At 34.1% G+C, this 26,148-nt stretch overlaps 1 protein-coding gene across 2 annotated transcripts in view; it reads left to right on the top strand.

Annotated features, from left to right (window-relative positions):
• Positions 1-17,931, top strand: part of HSPA4L (heat shock protein family A (Hsp70) member 4 like) — a 50,848-nt gene extending 32,917 nt beyond the window's left edge. For both annotated transcript variants that reach the window (XM_042935541.1, XM_042935542.1), the window contains exons 14-20: positions 2,204-2,302; positions 3,822-3,959; positions 7,551-7,676; positions 7,969-8,076; positions 10,220-10,339; positions 14,216-14,377; positions 16,627-17,931. In XM_042935541.1, the coding sequence (XP_042791475.1) occupies positions 2,204-2,302; positions 3,822-3,959; positions 7,551-7,676; positions 7,969-8,076; positions 10,220-10,339; positions 14,216-14,377; positions 16,627-16,818 (945 nt within the window). In that variant the 3' untranslated portion in view covers positions 16,819-17,931. The remainder of the gene's footprint in view (positions 1-2,203; positions 2,303-3,821; positions 3,960-7,550; positions 7,677-7,968; positions 8,077-10,219; positions 10,340-14,215; positions 14,378-16,626) is intronic.
• Positions 17,932-26,148: the final 8,217 nt, after the last annotated feature.

Below are 26,148 nucleotides of genomic sequence, written 5' to 3'. Positions count from 1 at the left end.
CAGTGGTTAAGCAAAGAAGAAAAGGTCCCCCCATCCGTTACCTACATTCTAGTGGGAAAAGACAGGCTAGAAGCAACAAGATACTATATAGAGGAAATTAATGGAAGGGGGGTGCATAGTGGAAATTAACTATGTGATAGTGATGAGGTAAACCACCTGTGAGGAAGGAACAGGTAAGCCAGCCTGAAGGATGAAAAAGCAGTTTGAAGATAGGTAGTTGTCTGGGCAGAGTGAATAACAGGTATAAAGCCCCTGAGGCTGGAAGCTCTTTTTTGTATTCTTTGTTGTAACAAATGTAAGGGTAGCTGATAGATCACTAAGATATAGGAGTGGAGAAGGTGGAGAGAGCAGCAAGAAAAAACATTTAAGAAAGGTAGATCAAGGGGCAAATCAGGTTAAAGCCTTTATAGTTCATGAAAATGATTCTGGATTTTATTCTTAAGTGCTTTTCATTCAGCAGATAACTAGAAGCACTAAAATGTGTGTTTGGATATAGCACTGAACAAAAAAACGATCTCAACCCTCTTGAAATTTAAAATCTATAAGAGAAGCCAGAGTCTAGAGGCACTTCCTTTATTTAATTTCCCCACTATGGATAATATTCCTATGAACATTCTTAAATCATTTTAAAAGGTTAACAGATTACTCTCAAATTAATTGTGAGATGCACGGTTTTCTACTCTTTAATATATCTGAAGTTGGGGTAGGTCTTGCAAATGGTTATTGTTTAACCATTGCTATTGCCGATGGCAGTCATCATGACATAGTTCTCATCACCTGTACGTGTGTGAACTTGGTTGCTCTTCCCAGTGGCATGACTAGGCAATTGCATCCCCTTGACATTTCTGTCAACAAATTGTTAAAAGACCATTCAAGGAAGGAATTCTCCTGTTGTTGTCTGAAAACAAACTGCTGACTACTTTTGGTAAGATAAAACACCATGATGAAACTTGCAGAATAGGTATCAGCGGCTTATAAGAAAATACTACAGACCATACCTAGACCAAACTTTTTAACGAAAGCTGGGTCACTAATGCCTTTGATGGCACAGAGGACAATATTGTGTAGACAAATACATTGAGAACTGAATTTATTTGAAAGAGTTGGGTTCTGAATGTGAAGTTTTAGAAACACCTTAACCACTTTATATTGTTTATCTTTCAATATATTCACAATAGAAGAGTTCTTCAAATAAGTATAAAGTAAAAATGCTAAGTGATCAAGCATTTTGGCCACTTAATTGGTAGCATTTTTTTCTTATTAAATAGAGTTAACAATGTATTTGTGTCTTACTGCATTACTCCAACTGACCACTATCACTTTTTTCACCTCTTTTCAATCAGTGGAGGGAAGTTGTACAGTTGGAAGGTGCCAAGGGGTGAAGTGGGGGTGTAATACCAGAAATAATTGGCCTTTTTTTTTTTTTTTTTAATAATTGACCTTTTAACTACAAAGAATGCTGGTATAAATTATCTCCCAATTTATTTTTCTCTTTGGCACAAATAAGCATTTATTCATGATCACCTTTGGGGTATTTTGTATTTGCTTAACTCAGATATATTAGAAGACTTAAATTATACTGATTCCTGAATTCCAAGCTTTCTTCTTTTTAGGAGGATGGTCATAAGTAAGGTTAAAAAAGACCAGAAAAATCCATTCCTTCTGATTATTTACCAAGTAGAGTCTATTTTGACAGTCATCTTGGTTGAGAATTTGTCTTCTAGACGTTAAAAAATCTTTGAAGTTTTTTAATTCGGAGACCTCTACTTTGACAGTTTCAATGTATTGAGTATTTTACTACATTTAAAAATATAATTGAATTTATGTAATACACGTATTTTATATCTTTATTTTCTCACGTTTGTAAATATTTTTCATATAAACATGTTTCATGTCACGTTTAATGTTCTTTTTTGTAAGCTTACGTTTGTGACTTTTGGTTGGTGAATTTTAACTTGAGAAGTTTTCCATTTATTTTGTAGTTATTTGCCTATAGGTGAATGCAACTATTCATTCACATAGCATCAAATAGGTCATTTTATTTTATTGACCTGTTAATCTGTTTATTTGTATTCTCATTTGAAAAACAACCTTCTACTTTACTATGTTCACACTTCTCAAAGCAGGTTTGTACTCTAAGATGCTGTTTATTAATAATAAGGAAGACACTACCAATATTACAAATTATGTATTTTCTTTCCAGGATAAAATGCAAGTTGACCAAGAAGAAGGAGGGCATCAAAAATGTCATGCTGAACACACCCCAGAAGAGGAAATTGATCATACAGGAACCAAAACAAAGGTGTGTTTTATTGTTTTTATGGGGGTGTCTTTTTGAGATTGCTATTTCGAGTTAATGTATTCACTTTATAATGCATGCTTTTAATACACTTGATATTTTAAACCTTAGTACTATGGAAAAGTATAGAAGGACACAACCAGAGTAAATACAATTCAATGAGTTATAGAGAATTTTTAAAAGAATGAACCTTAACAATAAAAGTAAAATTATCTCTCTGGTAGGAAAAAAGATGTGTTTTTCAGTAATTTTTTTGTGTTACTAAAAGCCATATAATCCCAGAAAAATAAGAAATGGAATAAGCTAAATGAAGAAAACTTAAATTGGCAGAACCTTGCATCTCAAAATTAACCACTCTAAGCATTTTGCTACATATCATAAAATATTTTGCTTTGTGCAAAAATATTTTTGAAAGTAAAAATTTAAAGGGTAACTTTTTTGAGAGTCATAATTTTACAAGACAGTCATTGCTGATAAAAGGGAGACCATGACCCAGTCGCACAGATGAATGTGCTTTAAATATCATCTTCAACAGATTTTTCTAAACTAAGAATTTAATCTGTGTTGGTTAATTGTATAAATTTTTTTCCAGAGGTTATAAAGATTCCATTTTAATTCCTGGGCTCTCAAGCAATATACAAACTGAAACCCATTTTTCTAGATTTTTTTATTTTACTTGATTTTTTAAAATATTTATTGTCAAGTTAACTAACATACAGTGTATACAGTGTGCTCTGTGCTTCAGGAGTAGATTCCCATGATTCATCGCTTACATACAACACCCAGTGCTCATCCCAACAAGTGCCCTCCTCAATGCGCATCACCCAATTTACCCACCCCCCAACCACCTTCAACCCTCAGTTTGTTCTCTGTATTTAAGAGTCTCTTATGGTTTGCCTCCCTCTCTGTTTGAAACTATTTTTTTCCCCTTCCCTTCCCCCATGCTCTTCTTTTAAGTTTCTGAGATCCCACATGAGTGAAAACATATGATTTACTTGATTTTTTTTTTGCTTTAATTGCTTAATAGCTTGAGATATAGTTTACATACCATACAATCCATCCATTCAAGTGTACAAGTAAGTGGTTTTCAATATACTCACAGTTTTACAACTGTTATCACAATCATTTTCTCAGCATTTTCATCACCTAGGAACTGCCCAACAGTTTTCCAGAATGGTTCAACATGTTACAGTCATGTCAGCAATATATGAGGGTTCCAATTTCTCCACATCCTCACCAACTCTTGTTTTCTTTTTGTTGTTTTTTCATTACAGTCATCCCTAGTAGGTATGAAGTGGCATGTCATAATTTTAATTTGCATTTCCATCCCAGTATTTTTTATGTGGAAAGATTTAGTGTACACAGTATAAAATACTATCTGTATTAAAGTAGTCTTTAGTAGAAGGGTAATAGTTTTGTTTGGTTTTACATTTCTGTTTTATGTGAAATCACTTTTTAAATCTATTTTTAAGCTAGTTTTAGAAATTTATACTTCTTACTTTTTTTTTTTTTTTTTTTGCAGTCAGCTTCCTCAGACAAACAAGACCGATTAAACCAGACCATTAAAAAAGGAAAAGTCAAGAGTATTGATCTGCCTATTCAGAGTAGCCTGTGTAGACAATTGGGCCAAGATCTTCTCAACAGCTACATTGAAAATGAGGTATATAAATCTGAGTTGATGTTGAAATAAGTGGTAGTATATTCTAAAATCTTTGTAGAGGTCAGTGATTATTTCCACCCCCCACCCCCCCCCCCCCCGCCCCAGTTTGGGGGAACTAATCCATAATTCTTTTTTTTTTTTTTTTTTTAATGTTTATTTTTGTAGGAGAGAGACAGAACGTGAGTGGTAGAGGGGCAGAGAGAGAGGGAGACACAGAATCCGCAGCAGGCTCAAGGCTCAGAGCTATCAGCACAGAGCCTGACATGGGGCTCGAACTCAATTTGTGACATCATGACCTAAGTGAAGTCAGTTGCCCAACTGTCTGAGCTACCCAGGCCCTCCTAGAACTAGTTCATAACTCATAAAGAATTATTAAATCGTTGAACTACTTTATTTTGGACAAAATATTGAGCTGTATATTATGTGATGTACAGTGTAGCTTTCATCATAGTTATGTGAAAAATGTGTTGTCTTCACTATAAACAGTACTAATGACTCTTACCTGCTTTTACTGTGTAACAGTAACACCCAGCAGACATCATGGGAAGTATTCGCAGCCCCCCTCTTCTAATGTATTGTTCTTAAAAGTCAAGGCTCTATTCAAAATGTTTTCTGACTTCCATTTAATACTTTTTAAGATCTGTTGTCATTCTTGAAATTTTCTTTACATGTCTGTGTGTTTAATTTTTATAGTCTTTTGAAGAATAGGGTTTTGTTTCTTGACTAGCAATTGTATAAGAAGTAATTTTATCTTTAAAACTTTTATTTAAGTACTAGTCCCTAATTTCTATAGGCTTGGCTGTCGTTAAAGAAGGTGAGTTTTCTTTGAAGTGCCTCATATTCTCCCATTTGCTGCACATTATTCTAGGAATTTCTTTGAGATATTTTGACTTTACAGTGCTTGCTCTTTTTAGTACCTACCCATACTGTCTATTCATTAACTATTAAAGGCTGAATTTTCTGTGAAGCAAGCATTCCTGGAAACCATAGGTAATTCAGTTTTGAGACTTATTTTCCCAAAGTAATGAATTGTAGGCAAGTGCAGCTATGGCAAATTCTGTGTATAAATATTCTTAAGAATGTATAAACTTTTCTTAAGTTTTTAAATGTTTATTTTAAATTCCAAGTGTCAGTGCACTGTAGTCTTCTGTTTAAAATACTGTGTTTCTGTTGAAAATTTTGTTCAAGTATTACAATCCTCAGATTATTTATTTCTTTGCTTTAATTAAAACAATCATGTTTGCTAACCTGTTTAAAACACTTTGATATCTTAATTAATCCTCACAACAAACCTATGAGGTAGAAATACTGTTAGAGATCTGTGTTTTACAGATGAGGAAACAGGAACAGGTAGACTAAATCACCAGATTTAGTGGCCAGAGAGTAACCTTTGGATTGGGTCTGAGTAGTCTGTCTCCAAAGCTCAGCATCGCAACCACTATACTGTATCCCCTCCCAGAGCTAACATTTATTTAGCATGAGTTATATGCTAGGCACTATACTAAAATTTCATGTGAATTATGTCAATCTTATTAACAGCCCTAAGAGATAGATAGAAGTATTCTGTGTTTTAAGGCAAGAAAACTGAGACTTAGGAGAGGTTCAGTGACCTTCCTGTGATCTCAAAGCTCATAAATGGGGAGCCAAGGAATTGAACCCTAGTATGTACCATGACATAGACTATGTCTGGTTTTTAAAATAGCTTTATTTTTTTTATGTGCATGTATTTTTGACAGAGACAGAGCATGAGCTCTGGAGGGGCAGAGAGAGAGGGAGACACAGAATCTGAAACAGGCTCCAGGTTCTGAGCTGTCAGCACAGAGCCCAGTGCAGGGCTCAAACTCATCCTGAGATCATGACCTGAGCCGAAGTCGGACGGACGCTCAACCAACTGAGCCACCCAGGCACCCTTAAGATAGCTTTATTGAGATATAATTCATATACCATACAATTCACTCATTTAAAGTGTACAATTCAGTGACTTGGTATGTTGCACATTACTAATCTTTTAAACTGATAAAATACGCCATTTCGACTAAGTGCACAACAATTCAGTGGCATTAATTACATTCATAATTTCATGTAACCATCACCACTGTCTATTTCCAAAACTTTTTCATAACCCAGTGTGTCTGTAATCATTAATAACTCACTATTCTTCCCTATTCCTCATCCCCCGGTAAACTCTATCTACTTTCTGTCTCTGTGACCTTGCCTATTCTAGAAAACTCCTATGAATGTAATCATACAATATTTCCTTTTGTGTCTGGTTTAGTGCACTTAGCATGTTTTCACAGTTCATCCATGTTGTAACATGAATTAGAACTTTATTCCTTTTTATAATAGAATAATTTTTCATTATTTATATATATATTTCATTTATCCATTCATCTGTTAGTCGACAGCTGAGTTGTTTCCACCTTTTGGGCTCTTGTGAATAATGCTGCAGTGAACACTGGCATAAAAATAACTGTTTTGAGTTCCTGTTTTCAATTCCTTTGGTTATATACCTAGGAGTGAAATTGCTGTGTCATATTGTAATTCTTTATTTAGCTTCTTGAGGAACCACCACACTTTTACAAAACAACTGCAGCATTTTACTTTCCCAACAGCAATGTACAAGGGTTTAAAATTCTTCACATCCTCACCAACACTATCCATGTCTTTGATTTATAATCATTCCAGTAGGTGTAAAGGGGTTTTGGTTTGCATTTCCCTAATGCATTTTTTTTTTTAATTGAAGTCTAGTTGATACACAGTGCTACTTTAGGTTCAGGCGTACAGCATAGTGATTAAACCAGTCTATACATCATGGTATCCTCATCACAAGTGTAGCTATCACCTGTCACTGTACACTATTACTATGCCATTGACTATATTCTGTGTTGTACCTTTTATCCCCGTGACTTACTCATTCCATAACTTGAAGCATGTATCTCTACTCCCTTTCACTGATTTTGCCCATCTCCCCACTTCTCTCCCCTCTGGCAGCCATCATTTAGATGGGTCTGTTTCTGCTCTTTATTCATTTGTTTTGTTTTTTAAATTCCACATGTAAGTGAAATCATACAGTATTTGACTTGTTTCGTTTAGTATAATACACTCTAGGTCCATTTATGTTGTTGCACATGGCAAGATTTCATACTTTTTATTGCTGAGTAATACTCCATTACACACACACCCCACATCTTACATCTTATTTATCCATTCATCTATCAATGGACACTTGGGTTGTTTCTATCTTGGTTATTGTAAATAATGCTGCAATAAACATAGGGGTGCATACATCTTTTTGAATTCATGTATTTGTTTTCTTTAGCTAAATACCCAATAATGGAATTATTGAATCATATAGTTCTATTTTTAATTTTTTGAGGAATCTCCATACTGGTTCCCACAGTGATTACACCAATTTACCTTCCCACCCACACTGCACAAGGGTTCCTTTTTCTCCACACTTGTTATTTCTTGTCTTTTTGATTCTAGCCATTTTGATTGATGTAAGGTGATGATCTTATTATGGTTTTGATATGCATTTCCCTGATGACTCTTGTGCATATTCTTAATAGCTAATCTGAACATTTTGAATAGGGGAAGATGATAATGCAAGATAAATTAGAGAAAGAAAGAAATGATGCTAAGAATGCTGTTGAAGAATATGTATATGATTTTAGAGACAAGCTGGGCACAGTCTATGAAAAATTCATCACTCAAGAAGTAAGTCTAAATTACATAATTTTTTATTAGAACTATTTGTTTGACAGTGTTAATATGAATTATGTAAACAAACATACCAAATGTGTTACTGTTTTCAATCCCCTTGAGCCACATTTAGGAATGATTCTTAGTTATGTCTCCTAATTGCAGAAGTATGGTGAAAAACATGTTAATGAATAAAAAGCCAGAGAAATCTGAAATTTAATCTTTTATACTTGAGAAATAGTCTGTCCTTCTTTGATAACTTCTAAGGAGAGCATTTTCAGTCAGTGTCTCTTCAATGTATAACTAGGACTTGAATAAACTGTCTACAATATTGGAAGATACAGAAAATTGGCTTTATGAAGAAGGAGAGGACCAACCTAAACAAATTTATGTGGATAAGCTTCAAGAACTAAAGGTAAATTTTTTAAAGTCCGTGTTAATTTTGAATAGAACATTGTTTTCCTAAAAATTGTGATGTAAAAGCACATCGTCTATTTTTAATAAATACATTAGAAAATACTAAGGTATGTGTAAGAAGAAATGTTCTCTAATCTTAAAAGCAATTTTAGAGGTCAGTAATGCTATATAACTGAAATTAAATAATGTAGAATCATATTTATTCAGACACTCAGATATAAATACGTAGCAGATGGCTGGAATGTGACCACTTTTACATTAGGCATTTTTTTCTGAAATGTTATTAAGAAGTGATTTGTGAACCTGATCCCTTCTTATCCATTGGAGGATACACCCTTTCTCTGCTTCTCCCCCCTTCACTGTGCCGTGATTTTGAGGAGTATACGCTGCCCTTTTGTATTTTCACATTGCAACTGATGTGGACACCTGGCCAGTGAAGAAATTCCAGTTTCTTTCACAAAGAAATATGGAGATGTGGCAACCAGGTCTCCTTTTTCTAGGTCAATGGTATGATTTTAAGAAACTATCACTATTACTCCTTTCTTTCTGCTTGCCTACCCTGCCCTGAAAAAAATACTTTTAAATTCAGATTACAAGGATTACAGGAACTTGTCTTTTCTTCTTAGTGTGCATCATAGCAGTACTTTAATGTTCACATGAATTGCCATGGGCTTTTATTGAAGTGCAGACTATGATTTGGTATATATGAGGTGGTGGGCCCATGATACTGCATTGCTAACAAGCTTCTAAGAGGTTCTGATGCTGCTGGTCCCTGAGCCATTCTGAGTAGCAAGGGAAATACATAGATGATATTGATAGGGTTCCTAGGATATGGGAAAAGGCAGCCCTTTAGGATTGGGTGAGCAGAGTATAAGAGAAGTTACTTAAAAGCAAAAGCAAGTATCTTGCAAAAGTTATAACTGTCTTCATGCCAGTAAACTACTTTCAAACAGAATAATTAGCAACCAGGAAAGCTGATCTATAGCAAAACTAGGCTTTATCACATTTTAGCTTGGTGGTGGTGTTACTCCCCATCTCCCTAAAAGAATGTATGTATTTTGGGTAGTAGGAACAGCCAGGCAGCTGAAGTCAGTAGAAACAACTAAAAAGCCCAGCAGCTCTCAAAAAGGATTATTTCACCCCAAATATATAAGTAACCATAGAAATGAATGTTGTACAAGTTTTCACAGGCCTTAGTATTTGGGGGGGGGGTGGCTTTTAAGTTGGCAGTACTTGGTCCTTTTTCAGAAACATTTACAGTAAAATGTATGATGTAAATATACGAAATGCAATATGTTGTCCTGGAACAGAAAATTATGAAATCCACTTAAAGTCTGGAGTTCAGTTAATGGTAATGTACCAGTGTTGGTCTCTTAGTTTTGACAACTGTATATACTGTGGTAATACAAGATATGTAAGAAGTTAACATTAGAGGAAAGCAGTGAGAAGTACTTGATGCTCTATTATTTCCTTTGTAACTTCTCTGAAAATCTAAAATTATTCTAAAATAAGCTGATTTTTTTTTAAGTACATAAACTATCTACAAGAAAATAGGTATTCATTCTTCTAATGCATCCCTTTCCTCAAAATTCCGGAGGCTGTTTTAACATTCCAGGCACTTGGGGCAAGGGGCCAAAGGTTTGTTTTTTGGTTTTGTTTTTTTAAGTGCTATACTTCCAGATCCAGGATTTCCATCTAATTAACAAACATAAATAATATTCAAAAGATAATATTGAATATCTGGAAATACTAGTAATCATGTTGCTTACAGAGTTATAATAGAAGTATTTGCGACCTGTGTCACATAAATTCTGCATGCGATAATGTCTTTATGGCTAATAGGTTTGGAAATTTTCAACACAACTTTGAAGGAATTAAAAGTGTTGCCTTTGGATTTGACAGGAATGAAGAAGTGGTAATCTTAATAAATGAAAGACATAAATCATTAGGCATCCCTGTAGGATTGCATAAGGAAATAATCACTGGAATTTATTTTCATGTAAGGGAAATAGAGAAGCCATGTTTTGATCTGGCCAGCTTTCTTTCCTATTCATCATCATGTAAGGGTCCAATAAAACTTGTCTTCTGTTAAAAGTCATTTTCGGTTAATAACTTTTTCTTTCAAAAATTTTTCTTAATAGAAATATGGCCAGCCTATTCAGATGAGGTACATGGAACATGAAGAGAGACCAAAAGCTTTAAACGACTTGGGAAAAAAGATTCAACTTGTCATGAAAGTGATAGAAGCATACAGAAACAAGGTATTAAAGTCACAGGGCAAGCTGCTGCTGATGGCATGTGTTTTATAGTACATGGTAGGATGGGGCAATAAGTTCTCAGCCACAAAGCTGTAGCAGTCGTTACTGCCAAATTCCGGAGACCTTGTACTCTAAACTTACTATTTTTTTTAACATTTGTTTATTTTGAGAGAGAGAGAGTGGGGAGAGAGGGAGAGGAAATCCCAAGCAGGCAGAGCCCTATGTGGGTCTCAATCCCATGAACCATGAGATCATGACCTGAGCCGAAACCAAGAGTCAGATGCTCAACCAACTGAGCTACCCAGGCACCCCTATCTTTTTATTGGAAAATTACTGTAAAGGGTACTAATATATTTAAAATACAGTGTAGTTATGCTGCTTTAATCTCTTTAAATTACCTAAAACCCACACTTCAATCCAGTGACTAAATCTATCATTTTCTTCTTAGAGATTTCATTATTGATACAATGAAAGAGAATTTTTCTTGGAACTTTTTTTATTATAGGCCTCTTGGAGACTGGACAGTGCTAGACTTTATTTTGTTCTTTTGCTTTTGGTTGCTCTCTGTCTTCCAGTCTATGAGACATTTGTGATCTCCTGTACCCTTTATTCTTTTAGATGCACACCCAAATCTATATACCCTTAACCTGCCGACTGTTTTTAAGCTTCAAATATTTAGTTACATCCAAAAGGAAATATTTATATAATAGTAAGATATGACAAAATTAGGCTTACCATTTTTTCCTCTAAACTCGAGGTTAGCAGGCTTTTTTTAAAATGAACAAATAGGGGCGCCTGGGTGGCGCAGTCGGTTAAGCGTCCGACTTCAGCCAGGTCACGATCTCGCGGTCCGTGAGTTCGAGCCCCGCGTCAGGCTCTGGGCTGATGGCTCGGAGCCTGGAGCCTGTTTCCGATTCTGTGTCTCCCTCTCTCTCTGCCCCTCCCCAGTTCATGCTCTGTCTCTCTCTGTCCCAAAAATAAATTAAAAAAACGTTGAAAAAAAAAAATTTAAAAAAAAAATAAAATGAACAAATAGTGAATATATTAGGTTTTACAGGCTAACTGTTCAGATCTGCCATTGAAGTGCAAAAGCATCCATATACAGTACATAAATGAATGGGTATGGCTGTGTTTCAAAATAACTTTATTTAAAAACGCAGGGGAAAAAAAACGGCAAGTAACAGGTTAGATTTGGCCTGCAGGACAAGTTTGCTCGCCCTTACTTTGAATAAATATTCACTATAATTTCCCCAGTTTTTATCATGGGAGTTAAAACTGCATCAGTAAGCAGGAGAGGGTAGCACCAGATTCAGGCAGGTTATCTTAATAACTTATGTTTACCAAACAGTGAATTTTAAACACTTTTCATGGATTATCTCTTTAATCTCACAAGGATATATCATAAGAAAACTGCAGTGCTTAAGCAATTTGTCAAGGATTACACTGGTAGTAAATGATGCAGTTAGGATTAAAACTTGAACAGTCTGAAGTTAACATACAAACTCCTATCACCTATGCTACTTTGTACTACACAATGTGTAAAAAGAGGTTGCTTGCTTTACAAAATAGATTTGTAAATTTTGTAACATAAGATTACAATCCAGCCAACCAGAAAGAAGAATCCAGGCACTGATTGCGAATGTGTCCACCGCTGTCAGTGTCCAAAATGTCCATACACGTACAAAGAATAGAAGGATAATGGAAAGGTAGGACGGAAGCAGACAAATAAAAACACCAAGAATATTTCAAATATGGCATTGGACATCCACATAACAATACATGGCCCCATGTTCCCCAGGCTTTAGCAGTCTTGACTATGCAGGTTTAAGATACCAAAGCAAGACGAGACTTCACCTACATTCAGGGATTTTGAATTTTTCTTATGTGCTGTCTTCAGTTCAAGATGCTGGAACTACAAGCATCAAACAAAACATTGAACCTGTTTCTAATATGCTTTGGTAGGGAAAGGTAAACAGTAAATAAGTTACTTCAAAGGAGTCAGATACGGGGGCACCTGGGTGGCTCAGTCAGTTAAATGTCCGACTTCAGCTCAGGTTATGATCTTGCAGTCTGTGAGTTCGAGCCTGCATCGGGCTCAGTGCTAACAGCTGATAGCTGACAGCCTGGAGTGTACTTTAAATTCTGTGTGTGTGTCTCTCTGTTTCTCTCCGCTCACACTCTATCTCTCTCAAAAATGAATAAAAAAATTTTTTTAAGTAGATAGGGATAAAGGACTATTGAAAAAATAAGGAACCACCAAAGGTGGAGGAGATTTGTGAGAAGGGCAGACTAATAAGATGATATACTGTTAGGAGAGAACTGAAGGGAGGGCTCAAGGTGTAAGATAACTGTAAGGGAAAAGTTGTAGAAAAAGGGAGAGCAAGTTACAAAACCTCAAGGGGAAAATGTGTTGAAGGAACAGCAAAGAGGCCAGTGTGGCTTAAAACAATGGGAATGGGATTAGAACCTAGTGCCTAGTAGGCTATCATAAAAGTTTGGCTTTGAGATATGAAACCATTGATTGGAGGGTTTTTTTTTTTTTAATGTTTATTCATTTTTGAAAGAGAAAGCATGAAGAAGGGAGGGGCAAAGAGAAAAGGGTACAGAGGATCCAAAGCGGGCTCTGTGCTGACAGCAGAGAGCCTGATGCAGACCCTCAAATTCATGAACCATCAGATCATGACCTGAGCCAAATTTGAACACTCAACCAACTAAGCCACCCAGGTGCCCTCCATTGGAGGTTTTTGAACATACAAGTAACAGGATATGATTCATTTTTTAAAGGATGTGGAAACAGACTCATTTAGACATTATTAGAATAACACAAGGAATGATAGAGGCTTGAATCTTGCATATTGAAGGGGGAAAGTAGTAGTCAGATGTTTGCACATTGTAAGATTTGGTGATAGATTTTATGTAAATGTGACAGAGGAGTCAAAAATGACTCCAAGGATATGGCCTGGAAGGATGAAGTTGCCATTTACTGAGATGGGGAAAACTGGGAGGAGTAGGTGGGGGTGTAATCAGGATTTTGAAACATAGGTGGTCATTTCATTCTTTATAAATGGAAATTCAGGTTGGAAGTTGGATATAGAGTTGGGAATTCAGGGAAGAGGCTCAGGCTAGATATCTTTTTAAAACATGCATGTGAAGGGATGAATGGGAAGGAATATAAGATGTGATCCATGAAATAGAAGGGAATTCAGAAAAATGTGGGGACCCAGAAATTGGGTCTTCTACAAGCAGAAGAAGAATACGTGATGAAGCTTTATAGTTGTAAAACACAACATCCCCATTCTCCCAGTTCTTTGGCTTTGGAGTACTCTTTCATTCCCTTTCTCTTTATTTTCCATGTCCCATCTATAATCCATCAGGAGATCCTCTTTCTGTTGCATTGCCATTTCTTTCTCATGATTACCATCCTAAACCCTGACTTCTTAGATTACTTTCTGTATGTGGTAGCTGTAGTTGTGTTTTTCAGACAAAATTTTATTTTGTACTTCTCTTTATCAAGAACTGTTGTTCTGTTATATACTGAGAATTTTCTGTCTAGCTTGCACTATGCCTTTATTCCCCTACTTCTCTTTATTCCCTAACAACTGAATTCCATGCAGCTTCTTTCTTAAGTACTTTTCCCTTGAATATTCTGCACTAGTCATTTTTTTAAAAAACCTGACTTCTTCAGAAAGACTTTCCTTTTAAAAACCCACATTGATATTTTTCTTTCTCCCAGTCTCTTCAGTTTTGTGTAATTTGTATCTGGCTTCTTCACATGGGTATGTGGGAGGTATACGTTCAATAAGAGTCTAAATCTTTTAAACGGAAATTATTGTTGCTTATGGAAATATTTTCTATTAAGTAAAAGCCTTTTTTTAATAGGATGAAAGATATGATCATTTAGATCCAGCTGAAGTGGAAAAAGTTGAAAAATATATCAGTGAAGCCATGAATTGGCTGAATAGTAAGATGAATGCACAGAACAAACTAAGTCTCACTCAAGATCCTGTGGTGAAAGTCTCCGAAATAGTTGCAAAGTCAAAGGTAAGTAACTATGAAACTTTCTTTTTAATGGGTTCAAGCCATTAAACATTTTTTTTTTCTTATTTTAGAGAGCACACACAAGCAGGGGAGAGGGGCAGAAGGAGAGAGAGAGAGAAACAATCTTAAGCGGGTTCCACACTTAGCACAGAGCCCAGTGTGGGCCTTGATCCCACATCCCTGGGATGATGACCTGAGCCAAAATCAAGAGTCAGATGCTCAACCGACTGAGCCACTCAGGCACCCCAAGCCATTAAACGCTTTTATTGGGAGCCATACTTTAAGCAATAATCAGCTTGCAAAAGAACTTAGAAAAACAAATTTAAGGCTAAATTTTAATTTTGAAAAAAAAAAAAAAAAAAAAATTTCTAGTTGGGACAGCTCTGTTCCTTGATTTAGTCACATGAGGCTGTGTTTTTAAATTTTAAGTTTACTACACAGTGAAATAAAGCAATGTGACAACTTCTTACTGTTCCATATGTCAGACTTTTCTAGACTGGATGAGACTTCTAAATCTCCATTATAAAACTTTGCAGTGTAGGTTTTTGACATCATTTGAAATCTCTAAAATTCTATGGTAAAATCTTATTTCTGAGATAAACTTTCCAGCCTAAAAAACATTACTAGTGAAAATATCAAAGATTATCATAGAAAACACCGTGAAAAATATTGAGATGAACTTTACAATAAAACTAGCATTTAAGTAGAAAAATGATTAAAGACATCAGAGAAGCAATTGACTAAAGAAAACATACATAACTCATCCTACTAACTCTCCTTTACCCATCTTTTCTTTTCACTGGTCATGGTTGTGTGTTTACATTCATAATCTTTGTCACAAGTTGTCAAGGGTGTGAAGAAACGGATGTTTTCCCTGAGCAGCTTGGTTGAATTTGTTTCATTCTTTTTGTATCAGTATATGTGTAGAAATTTAAAGGAAGTATACGTACCTTTAACCCAGAAATCATAATTCTAGGAATTCATCCTAAATTGATCATTACACAAGTATAGGAAGATAACCTTCCTGGTAAATTAGCAAAAAGTTGAAAGACACAAATACCTGTAAGAAACTAGATAAATGGAAGCATCTGTACAACACTTTGCAACCATTACATGATTTTAGATATAAAGATGAGTACAACATACTGAGTGAAAAGTTACCTCGCTATATAAATTAGCACGTTCATAGATTTGTAGGTTTGTATATATGTGTGTGCGTGGACATGTATCTAGAAGGATGCTCCCCAAAATGTTAATGTTACTCTGTAGAAGATGAAATTCTGGCTGATTTTTTTTTATGCAGTGTGTTTTCAGGTTTTTTTTAAAGAAAATGATATTTTTTTTTATTCAAATCAAAGTGTTTTCCTTTTGAGAAAGTTTTGCAACAAAGTTATAATAATTTACTCCTAATCAGATGAAATATAGAGTGTGATAAGAGCAGTTTGCCACTACAACACTCCCCCAGTGGGGTGCCTGGATGGCTCCGTCAGTTAAGCGTCCAACTTCAGCTCATGTCATGATCTCACAGTTTGTGAGTTTGGGCCCCACGTTGGGCTCTGTGCTGACAGCTCAGAGCCTGGAGCCTGCTTCGGATTCTGTATCTCCCCCTCTCTCTGCTCCTCCCATGCTCATGCTCTGTCTCTCAATAGTAAATAAACGTTTACAAAACAAAACATTCCCCCAAGATGTTAGTCCCTGTCTTTCCTTCCCTCTCCCAATCCCTGTGACACTGGTCTTGAAAGATTTTAATGGTCTTTTATTTCTGTGTTAAAAAGAAATAAGGGCAGAGAAAATACATTGTATTTATTTTAAATTATTAAGTTGCATTTACATTCATGACTTATTTTCCTTCAACATAGTTCTATAATTCCACTTATTAAAGCTGTTTTTGTGTAAATATCAGTTTATGAAATAGGTGTTATTTGACAGAATTCTCATAACAGAGCATCAGGCGTAATTTAAAGGAATAAATTAAAAATTATTTCTTCCTAAGTAAACTATATTTAAATTATGAAGAACCAGTTTTTAGGGAGATTATATACAAAGAGTATTATTATTAAAGATTGAAGAGTTCTCTGTCAGCACTAACAAGCACTAACCCAGAAGTAAATGCTTCATTGAAGTATTTGAAGAAACTTGGTTATCTGAGCTAACATAAATTCAGGAATGTCACATTAATGTGGAATTTAGAACGTTAATAGTAACTTACTCTGTAGTAATTTTAATATAATCACTTCTCTTCATGTCTTTAGGAACTGGATAATTTTTGTAACCCCATCATTTACAAGCCCAAACCAAAAGTAGAGGTTGCTGAAGACAAAACAAAAGCTAACAGTGAACACAATGGACCAACGGATGGACAGAGTGGGACTGAAACTAAACCAGATATGACAAAAGACAGCTCCCAGCATCCTAAATCTTCTGGAGAGATGGAAGTGGACTAAGTCTTAATTTTACCTTCACATAATTCAGACAGTGCAAGCAATCACCAAGGTCCATTCTTCCTTTTACATGTGGTACACACAACATACGTTCAGTTCTTAACCACATTTTGTCATTTGTTTTTTGGAGTAGTTTTGAAAAGTGTTTTATATTGAGTGCACTTCTGTTCATTTCCATTGCTGCTTATGTGAAGCTTTAGCTGAGAATAGATTTATAAGTCAGTTTAAGCTTTCCTAATACATGTTATATCAAATATGCGAGACTGATATATATTTGGCAACAATCTACCTTATTTAAAGCTTCTACTTGGATAAACCTCAGCTCCTGTATTTAGGAGAGGATACTGTTTTGCACTATTGCAGAAGCATAGGTTTAATTGCATCATCATTTTGAAAAACATTGAAATTGATGTGGTTTAAAGCCACTGAGGCACTGACTTTTTTCTAGTTATTGTAGTTATAATTTAAATATTAAAACAGATAATCTTATTGGTGTGCCATGAGAACTCCAAAGTGCTGTCATCACATAAATGAACTAAATCACATGTTGAAAGGGAAAACATACAATTTTTATGTTAAGGTGACACCAGCAGTTTGCATCTTTTATTAGTAATGTGGATTGATGTTTCCTCAGAGTAATTCAGTGTCATTTTCACTTGAAACTTCTGATCTATTTGTCCTGAAGACCAGCTGCTGCTAACGTAATACTAGCCTAAAGATGAGGCATTTTTGATGAAAATACCTTCATGTTAAGGGGCAAATGCTATTGACCGACTCAGATGTTCATGTGTGATGTTGATAGCCTTGTTTCAGTTTTAATAGTTGTTTTGTTTTTCTTAATTGACTTTGTTAATATCTGAACACAGGGTTGGGAGAAATGGCACAATGTACTGCATTATATACATTTATCACTGATTTACATAATGTTAAGAAATAGATAAACACTTAAATAAGCGGTAATACTTGAAAAGAAGTACTTATACCGTAAGTCTTAGGAAATAATGCTTGTAATAAACTTAACTATGTTACACATATCAACAGGCATAGAATGTTACATAAGTGTAATATGATATGATGTGATTAAATTATAGTTCCTGCTGTTACATTACCTGTTCAGATCTTGGCTCCAGTTTTGGTGCTTCTTATATATATTATATGGGACAAGGGACTGTGAAATTATGATATTTTAAGACTTAATCAGTGCTTCATCACCAGACTTGTTCACGTTGTTCAGTTCTGTCCAGAGGCTTGAAACCATTTAAGTATGGGAGCAGTCTGAGATGACTTTTCAGACCTACGAGAGGCATAGACCATGCATGGCACTTGTGTTTCATGCCAATCAACTAGATTAATAACCTAAGTTAAAATTTTGAAAAGCTCACTTTTTCCCAAAGCTAAAACCTTTATATTAAGATGAATTAATAATGACTTTCTTACATAGTAAAAATTGAGAGTTTAATATCTTTAGGGATAGTCATTATTTCTCACAAATAGTTCTCTTAAGAGAGATTTTGTTTCTACAATGTAGTCTGCACTGAAAGGGGAGCATATGGAGCAGTGCATTTTGCAGGGATTTTTATTCATCCTTTTTGAGGGAGATGTCCCTTTTTTGCATTAAAAAAATCATATAGACCCAATATATTTTTAATGTCTTCTAGTCTTTAAACTTCTCCTTGTCTTAATACTCTTAAAGTGAACTAATTATATCCACTAGTAATTACTTTCTTTTTAAAGCATCAGTTGGTTTTCATTTATAGGTTGAATATATAGGTTCATTTCAGGAAGAGAGCATCAAGGTTATGAAGGAGTATTTCAACAGCACACATTAGGGAGTTCGTAGCTCTTTCTTGAGTTAACAAGAAAATCTCCACCCACTTCGTTAGGAGCTATATAACTCCAAAACTTGTGAACAAATGTGTAAATAACCCTTTCTGCATCTGAACTGTCTAATATATCTGACATCTTCCCTTCCTTCTTAAATCAGTTTATGGAGTTCTGTGTTTTAGATCTATAACATTCTAATTCTTACATTTATATAACACTTCACTTGATAAGTTAAATACATCCAAAGATAAGATGTATGCTTTCCTACTCATCCAACTTAAATGATATTTTCAAAAGCTGTTTAACCTTATGATGTAGTTGTTTACTGAATATAAAGAAAAATATGTTCTCCTTAACAGTTTGGGGTAGAAGGTATGGCTCAGTTTAATCTGCATGGAAATATATGCAGTACTGGACAAAAAATTTTTTTTTCAAAATAAAAAGCCACTATTTTAGAAGTTATTTTAGAAAAGACATAGAAAATTAGAATGTTTTCCTATAATCAAATATGAACTAAGTATGTAGAAAATAGGATGATTAAAATACACTTTTACTCTATGAAAAAGTATAAATCACTTGGTTTCCAAATCCACCTCCTGATAGCCAATCATACTGTGATTATAAAAACAAAGATTGCTTAAATAACAAAGTTATTTAACACAAAGTTTGTGATGCTTTAATTCCTTTAGCAGTATACAGAATTCTTAAGTTTAAAACAACTAGAAACAGTACACCAAAGAATTGGGCTTTTGGAATAAACAGATAATAATCTCAGTTTGAAAGAGTGTAACTAATTAGATTTTTCTTAAGAAGAAATAAAGATTTCTTAGAGTTTCTTGGCCAATTTTCAGTATATTTATGATTACTTCCTAGATAGCTATATTAATGAGCTTGGGGCTCAATTTTTATATAATAAGTATGAAAACATTTTATCCAAATTAGGACATCTTGAACTGTTTTGAAAAATTATCAATACTTAAAGACAATGAGCATTCAAATACAGTGATCAAATTAGCTGACTTCAGTTTGAGCCAAAATAGAACCATTCCTCTGTATTCATGAATTTGAGTTGTAATAAGCCTATAAAACATTCTCATTAGGATTTTGTTTTGTTTTTACAGGTGATATTTGGTAGTTAACAGTTGAAACCTTGGCATTGATCTTAAATATCATAGAAGTGATTCTTAAATGACAAGACAAATATAACTTCACCTTTCTCACCTTTTAGAATTTTACAACCAGAAAACTTCAATTCTAAATTAAATGTTATTTTGTGATTAGACTTAGGAAGTTTTAAGTAGAATTTGGCCTGTGATATCTGATTCTATAAAATTAATGATAAGCATTACTGATTGTATCAATATTTAAAATCTGATGGCACTGATTAAAGTTAGCCACTGATGACTTCAAATGTCATTGGTAGTGTGCTTAAAGTGTGATTCTAATATTATGCTCTTACTCTACAATCTTTCATAACTACCATTTAGCAAACTAATCTTTTAAAGCCATCAATTTCAGAAGACAGAATTTTGATGATCAAAAAAGAAAAGCAGGTTTGAAATTTCCTTTTTTGTTAAAGTCTTACCATTTTAAAAGTTCCCAGGGAGCACATAATCTTTTCTTTCAATAAAAAAGTAACAGAAATTAATGCAAAGACCAAAACTCTTAACCAAAACAAAAAACTTCAGCTATTTTGCTTCCTCATCTAATTTTAAATGTACTAATAAAATTTATGTTCTTCCATATACTCCTGTGTTTCCTAAAAAAACCAGCTTTGGGTTTATACTACAGCCAGATGTCTAAGTTTTTTTCTTGCTGAATTCAAGGGTATTTGCTTCACACTTTAAATAAAAAGGCACCTGGAATTCTTAGAACATTAAACTGAAGCTGCTTAGAAGAAGAAAACCTCTGTGGCACAGTGGTCAGTACCTGTTAGGTGGTAATGGCTCTTTCATCTTCCAGATCCCTAAGGCTACCTCTAGCATATTGTTAGAGTAAGTATTAAAAGAAAAAGCACGTCTATTAAAACACATTATTAAAGGACTCGGAACTTTCAAATCAAAAAAGCCAATTAAATGATGAGCATTTTATTCAGTCTGTCAAGCAGGTCAAAATCCATAACCATAACAAAAATTAATAGTATAATCTTTGCTTTGGAATCTTTTACTGTCCTAAGTTATAGGATGATTATTAAGGAAGTATATAGATACCTAAAAATGACCCATCCTGTACAGAGATAAGGGAAATTCAGTATGTTTTATTTTTATAGTGTATAAACTATAAATGGAAATGATCTTTCTGGTGCATCTTGATCCATTTATTCTCTCATCCAATTCTAGGCTCTTGTATAATCCTATTTTTCTCCAGCACATTTTGGTTTTTTTATTTTAGATGATTTTTTAGGTCTTTCATTTTGTGGATTTTTAAAAATAGTTTCACAGCTATCCTATCCCTTTGATAGCTAATTTTATTGCCTTTGTTGCCTTCTAAACACCAAATCTTATTACTGTGAAGAATTTTTTGACTCTTATAAATTCATACCTGAAAAGCCATGTTGTAAGTTTCCTCATATAGTATCTCTAAAATTTAATAATGGCTTCTAGAGTTTTTGTATTTTGGCCTTAGAATACTTTTAAGTAGTTCTGGACCAAAAGAGGTCAGTTTTGTGAATTATCATATATGAAGAAACCCAACATTCCTTATTTTTAATACAGATACCAGTGTGACAAAATAAGGGTCAGAAATTCAAAATTGTTAAAGGGTTAGCCACCTTCCATTGTTTGTTCTTTCTGATTTACATACATGTGCTGTGCATCTTCCTGTTTTGTTTTGTTTTTAGAATTTCCTAAATTTTGTGCTTCTAAGACCTTGAGTCAAAATGCTCTTGAAATCCTATGGACCCATCCAGAATAAGGTGTTAAAATGTCATTAGAAGGTAGGGAAATCTAGGAAATGCTTTAAAGTGTTGTATTATTTTCCCTGAAATAAAATTTTATGGCTTAATGTCTTGGAAGCAGACTCACATTAAAAGTGGTTACCTTTTATACTTGGTAAGATGAAGCCATTGTTTAATTCTACAGTATATAAAGCAGTTTTTTAATGAAATTATCAAATTGTTTTAGTTCTAATATGGCATCCAAGTCATTTTTTCTTTTCTTCAACCATTATTAAAATAATTTCTATTGTGACTCTGACTCTAGTCATTAGTGTAAAAGAATTTCTGGTGGTTTAGTTCCTATTAGCTAATAATTTTGTTTTTAAGAAAACTACATTTCGTAATTTCCAAGTTTGTTTTCAATACAAAGAGTAACCAATGCAATGCAGAAAATCATAACCAAGTGTGATGTGTCTATAAAAATAATCAACTGATTTTTGCATGTAATAGACCCTCAGCTTCAACAAGCTGACATGAAAATGGTTTGTGATGTTACACTGGTAACATTCTAGGAATATAAATTTGGCATACAATTTTGGTTTACAAGCATCCATAATAATGTTACATATGGCAGGATCAAAGTATATAAAATACTTTCTGTGTATGTAAATTGGCATCTTCATACTAGTGAACAAATAGCAATTGATAATAAATGCAATTCATTTTTGGATGACAGTGCACCTTGTCAAGTCATGTAATTATAATAAGTCTATACCTACTTGTTCCTTGAACTATGTGTTTTGCACACCTGAGGTTTAATTGTCACATATTGAACTTAACTGACTTGATGGTGGTTTGTGGACAAGTCATCAGAGACATTTAAAAAAATTTACTTAATAAGGGAGGGTCTTTAAATGAGCAAATTTTTCAAACCTTCAGATGCTATTTATTGATTTTGTAAACAAATAGTTTGTTAATGTTGGATGTTAATGTCAGAATAATTTAGCTTTATACTGGAAGAGAAAACAGGAATAAGTCAATATGATGACCTTAGAAATTTTCAGTAGGCATAGAGGAGCTCTATGCCCCAGTGAGTCTCATAAAGCTCCTCTGTTTGAGAATTGCTATTCCTGACGAAAATGTGTCAAGTCGTTTAGGGTGTTAGGGTAAGAAAATGATTGAGGGCCCCTGGTCTAGAGTATTTGGTGCTTAATCTTCTAGGGATAGAACAACTTAAAAGCATTCAAAGGCTAATGGACCCTCTGTCCAGAAAAATATTTATATTTCAAACACTTTATAAACTAAGCTTCAATGCAAATAAATACTTGTTAAGTCTAGAAGGCTTAACAATTGGCATTCATTCCTATTCATCTTATCCTGAATTTGGGAGAACTGGATAGGATTTAGGTTTGTTTTGTTTTGGGGTTTTGTTTTTTGGTTTGGGTTTTTTTGTTCTTTGTTTTTTTGGTAAAACCAAAGTCACGAGTAATTAAACAGAAAAGAGCCTTCCAGAGGTGAAGAAGGAATGTCTGTTGATTGTAAGTACCTCTCATTTTATCCTTTACAATTCTCCCTTTTTAAATGTAAAAAAAAAAATGTTCAAGATGGTTCACAGACCTGCAAATGCCAGAAGGCAGTCTGAACCAGTGTGTCCAGCAGCATTGGCAAATGACTACATTTGGTTTCCTATTTAAGTTCACTGTGGTGGTAAAGCAGTGTAAACCTGAAAGGACTGGTGTACTGGTTTTAGAGATAAAAAGGATTAGGTTAAATTAAAAGTAAATAAGTAGGAAGGCAGCAATTTGTAGTTAATAAAATGAACCCCACTGAAGGCAAAGAGAAGCAAAAAACAAATCACACAAAATAACAGAAATCCAAATGTCACTAGTTACAGTAAACTTGGCCAGTTTAAAAACTATGTGGTTTTTACACTTAATAACAACAATGTAATAGTTTAAATTGATGGAATAACAAAATGCCAATCAAATGAAACTATAAATCAAATTGACTTTAAGGTAAAAAAATAAATATTGAGATACAAGTGAGCTTCAATAATGACAAATAGAGCAATTCACCAGGAATAAAAAATTCTGAAACAATAAGAAATATATAAAGCAAGTGACAGTACAAAGAGAAATTTGGGCCCAAGGTAACAGTGATAACTGGTAGTAAGCAGCTAAGTATATAAAAGAATTTTAAAAGGCAGATCTGATAGTTTATGTAAATAAACTATCACTCAACTGTTAGGTAAAACCGAAGTATACATGGGGTGTTTATAATAATAATAATCAGTAAACCACAGCAAATCTCAATAAACACCAAAGACCATCATACAGATTTTCAAACAGTGCAATGTGACTAGAAGTAACCTATGAAGATAGCCCAAGAAAATTTCTTACACCCATATACTTGAATTGAAAAAATTAATTTTTAGAAATGTTGAGGCATGTTAAAAATTAGAATGTACTTCTAATTGGAATAATATAAACCTGTTACATATGTTTAAAATATTTTTTATATTTTATCTTAAATTGCAAATGCACCTCTTAAAGATCCCTTTTGGATCTATTTTTCTTCCTGCAATGTACAAGAATGCACATAAGTGTTCAGCAATCTTTTAATAAATGAAAGCTGCCTATAAAGACTTGGTTACGTGCAACTGGAGTGCTATTTTAGAAATTTAAATGCTTTGATGCCTGTATTGAAAATGAAGATTAGAAACTTAGATTACCTAATCATCCTAGTAAAGAAGTAGAAAGACAATAGCAAAATAAACTTAAAGAAATTAGAAAAGAAAATAAGAGGAGAAATTAATAGCAAATGAAATAATCAACAAAATCAAAACCTCTGTCTCCAAGTAGAAAAAAATAGACCAGCCTCTAACACAATTGAGGAAAACACATCATTAAATCAATTTTGAGTTGAAAATCTACCCATAAAAGATATACCAAGTCCAGAATGTTTTACAAATCTCCTACAAATAAGTCCCTTGAAACTTCAGAAATTAAGAAAACCCCCTAACTGCTCTTATAAAGCCAGTCTCACAGCGTACTCTCTATATATACCACACCAGAAAAGGACGATATGGGAACAAAATTACTCTTCCAAACCCACTCATGAAGATAAATGCAACAAATTACAAATTTTCTAAAATACTAGCAAACTGAATTTATAAAGGTTAAAAATATACTAACATTTGTTTTATCCCAAGGATGCAAGAGCAGTTTAATGTTAGGAAATATCATTCACCACATTAACAGATGAAAAAAGAAAAAAAAATTTTAACAGATGCTAAGAGTATATTTCGTTGCTCATTTATGATTTTAAAAAATAATCTTATACTACTTAGTCCAAGCCACCATCATCCTTCATCTACATTATTATAGTAATGTACTAACAGGTCTTCCTGACATTTATTTCCAATGCAACTCAAATTTATCCTTTTAAAACTTAGATCATGGGTCACTCTTCTGATTAGAACATTCCTTAGATCTCCACAGCATTCAATAAAACCCAAAGTCTTTATCATATCCTGAAAATCCCTACATGATCTGTACCATTAACTTTTACCTCATATTTTACTACTTTCCTCCTTGATCACAAAGTTCCAACCCAATGTCACCTTCTGTTTTAAGAGCAGTGTAAAACTGTTGAAAGATAAAGAGAAAATCTTAGAAGTCAGAGAACCGAAATCTTCGTCAGAAAACAAAGACCATTATACCTCTAAGGAGCAACAAGACTAGTTGACTGACTTTCCAATGGAAATGATGGAATCTAGAAGACAAAGGACTGAAATATTCACTATTGACTTAGTAAAGTGAAACAAAAATCTACCAACATAGGATTCTATACCGAGTGAAAATATCCTTCAAAATGAAGACAAATATTCTTTCATAACTAATTTTAGCAAATCTGCACCAAAAGTAATACTAATAGAGAGTTCTTCAGATGGAAGAAAAATGCAAGGAAAAGCACCAGAAAACATAAATGTGTGGGTAAATCTAAATATTAAATGTACGAACAAACACTGTCTTGGGGTGCCTGGCTAGCTCAGTCAGTAAAGCATGTGACTCTTGATCTTGGGGTCATGAGTTCAAGCCCCACACTGGGCACGGAGATTACTTAAAAAAAAAAAAAACAACTATCTTGACCACAATATAAGAGAGAGAACGCATGACAACAAGGAATTAGTACTCTTAAAAAACACCTAACCAAAACCAGCCTCTGAGTTTTGCAAATTTTGTCTCAGATGCTCTTCTTTCTTAGCAACACAAATGAAATGCAACTGAAATAATTTATATCAGACAGCTATTACGTGAACTCACAGGTACACACAAGTGTGTGTGTGTGTGTGTATATATATATATACACATATCTGTTATAATTCAATGCTTTTTCTAAATGTTACTATTGTGATGCTATCTCCTATAGGTACATTTTAAAAAATCAGGTTTCTAAATTTTTAAAAAAATTTTTTTCTTATGTTTATTTTTGAGAGAGAGAGAGAGTATGAGCAGGGGCAGGAGCAGAATGAAGAGACACAGAATCTGAAGCAGGTTCCAGGCTCTGAGCTGTCAGCATAGAGCCCGACACAGGGCTCGAACCCACGAACCGTGAGCCGAAGTCGGATGCTT

The sequence above is a fragment of the Panthera leo genome, chromosome B1 (assembly GCF_018350215.1).
Source record: "Panthera leo isolate Ple1 chromosome B1, P.leo_Ple1_pat1.1, whole genome shotgun sequence".
Classification (NCBI taxonomy): domain Eukaryota; kingdom Metazoa; phylum Chordata; class Mammalia; order Carnivora; family Felidae; genus Panthera; species Panthera leo.
The sequence above is the reverse complement of the archived record's forward strand: the minus strand, read 5'-3'. Positions and strand labels throughout refer to the sequence as shown.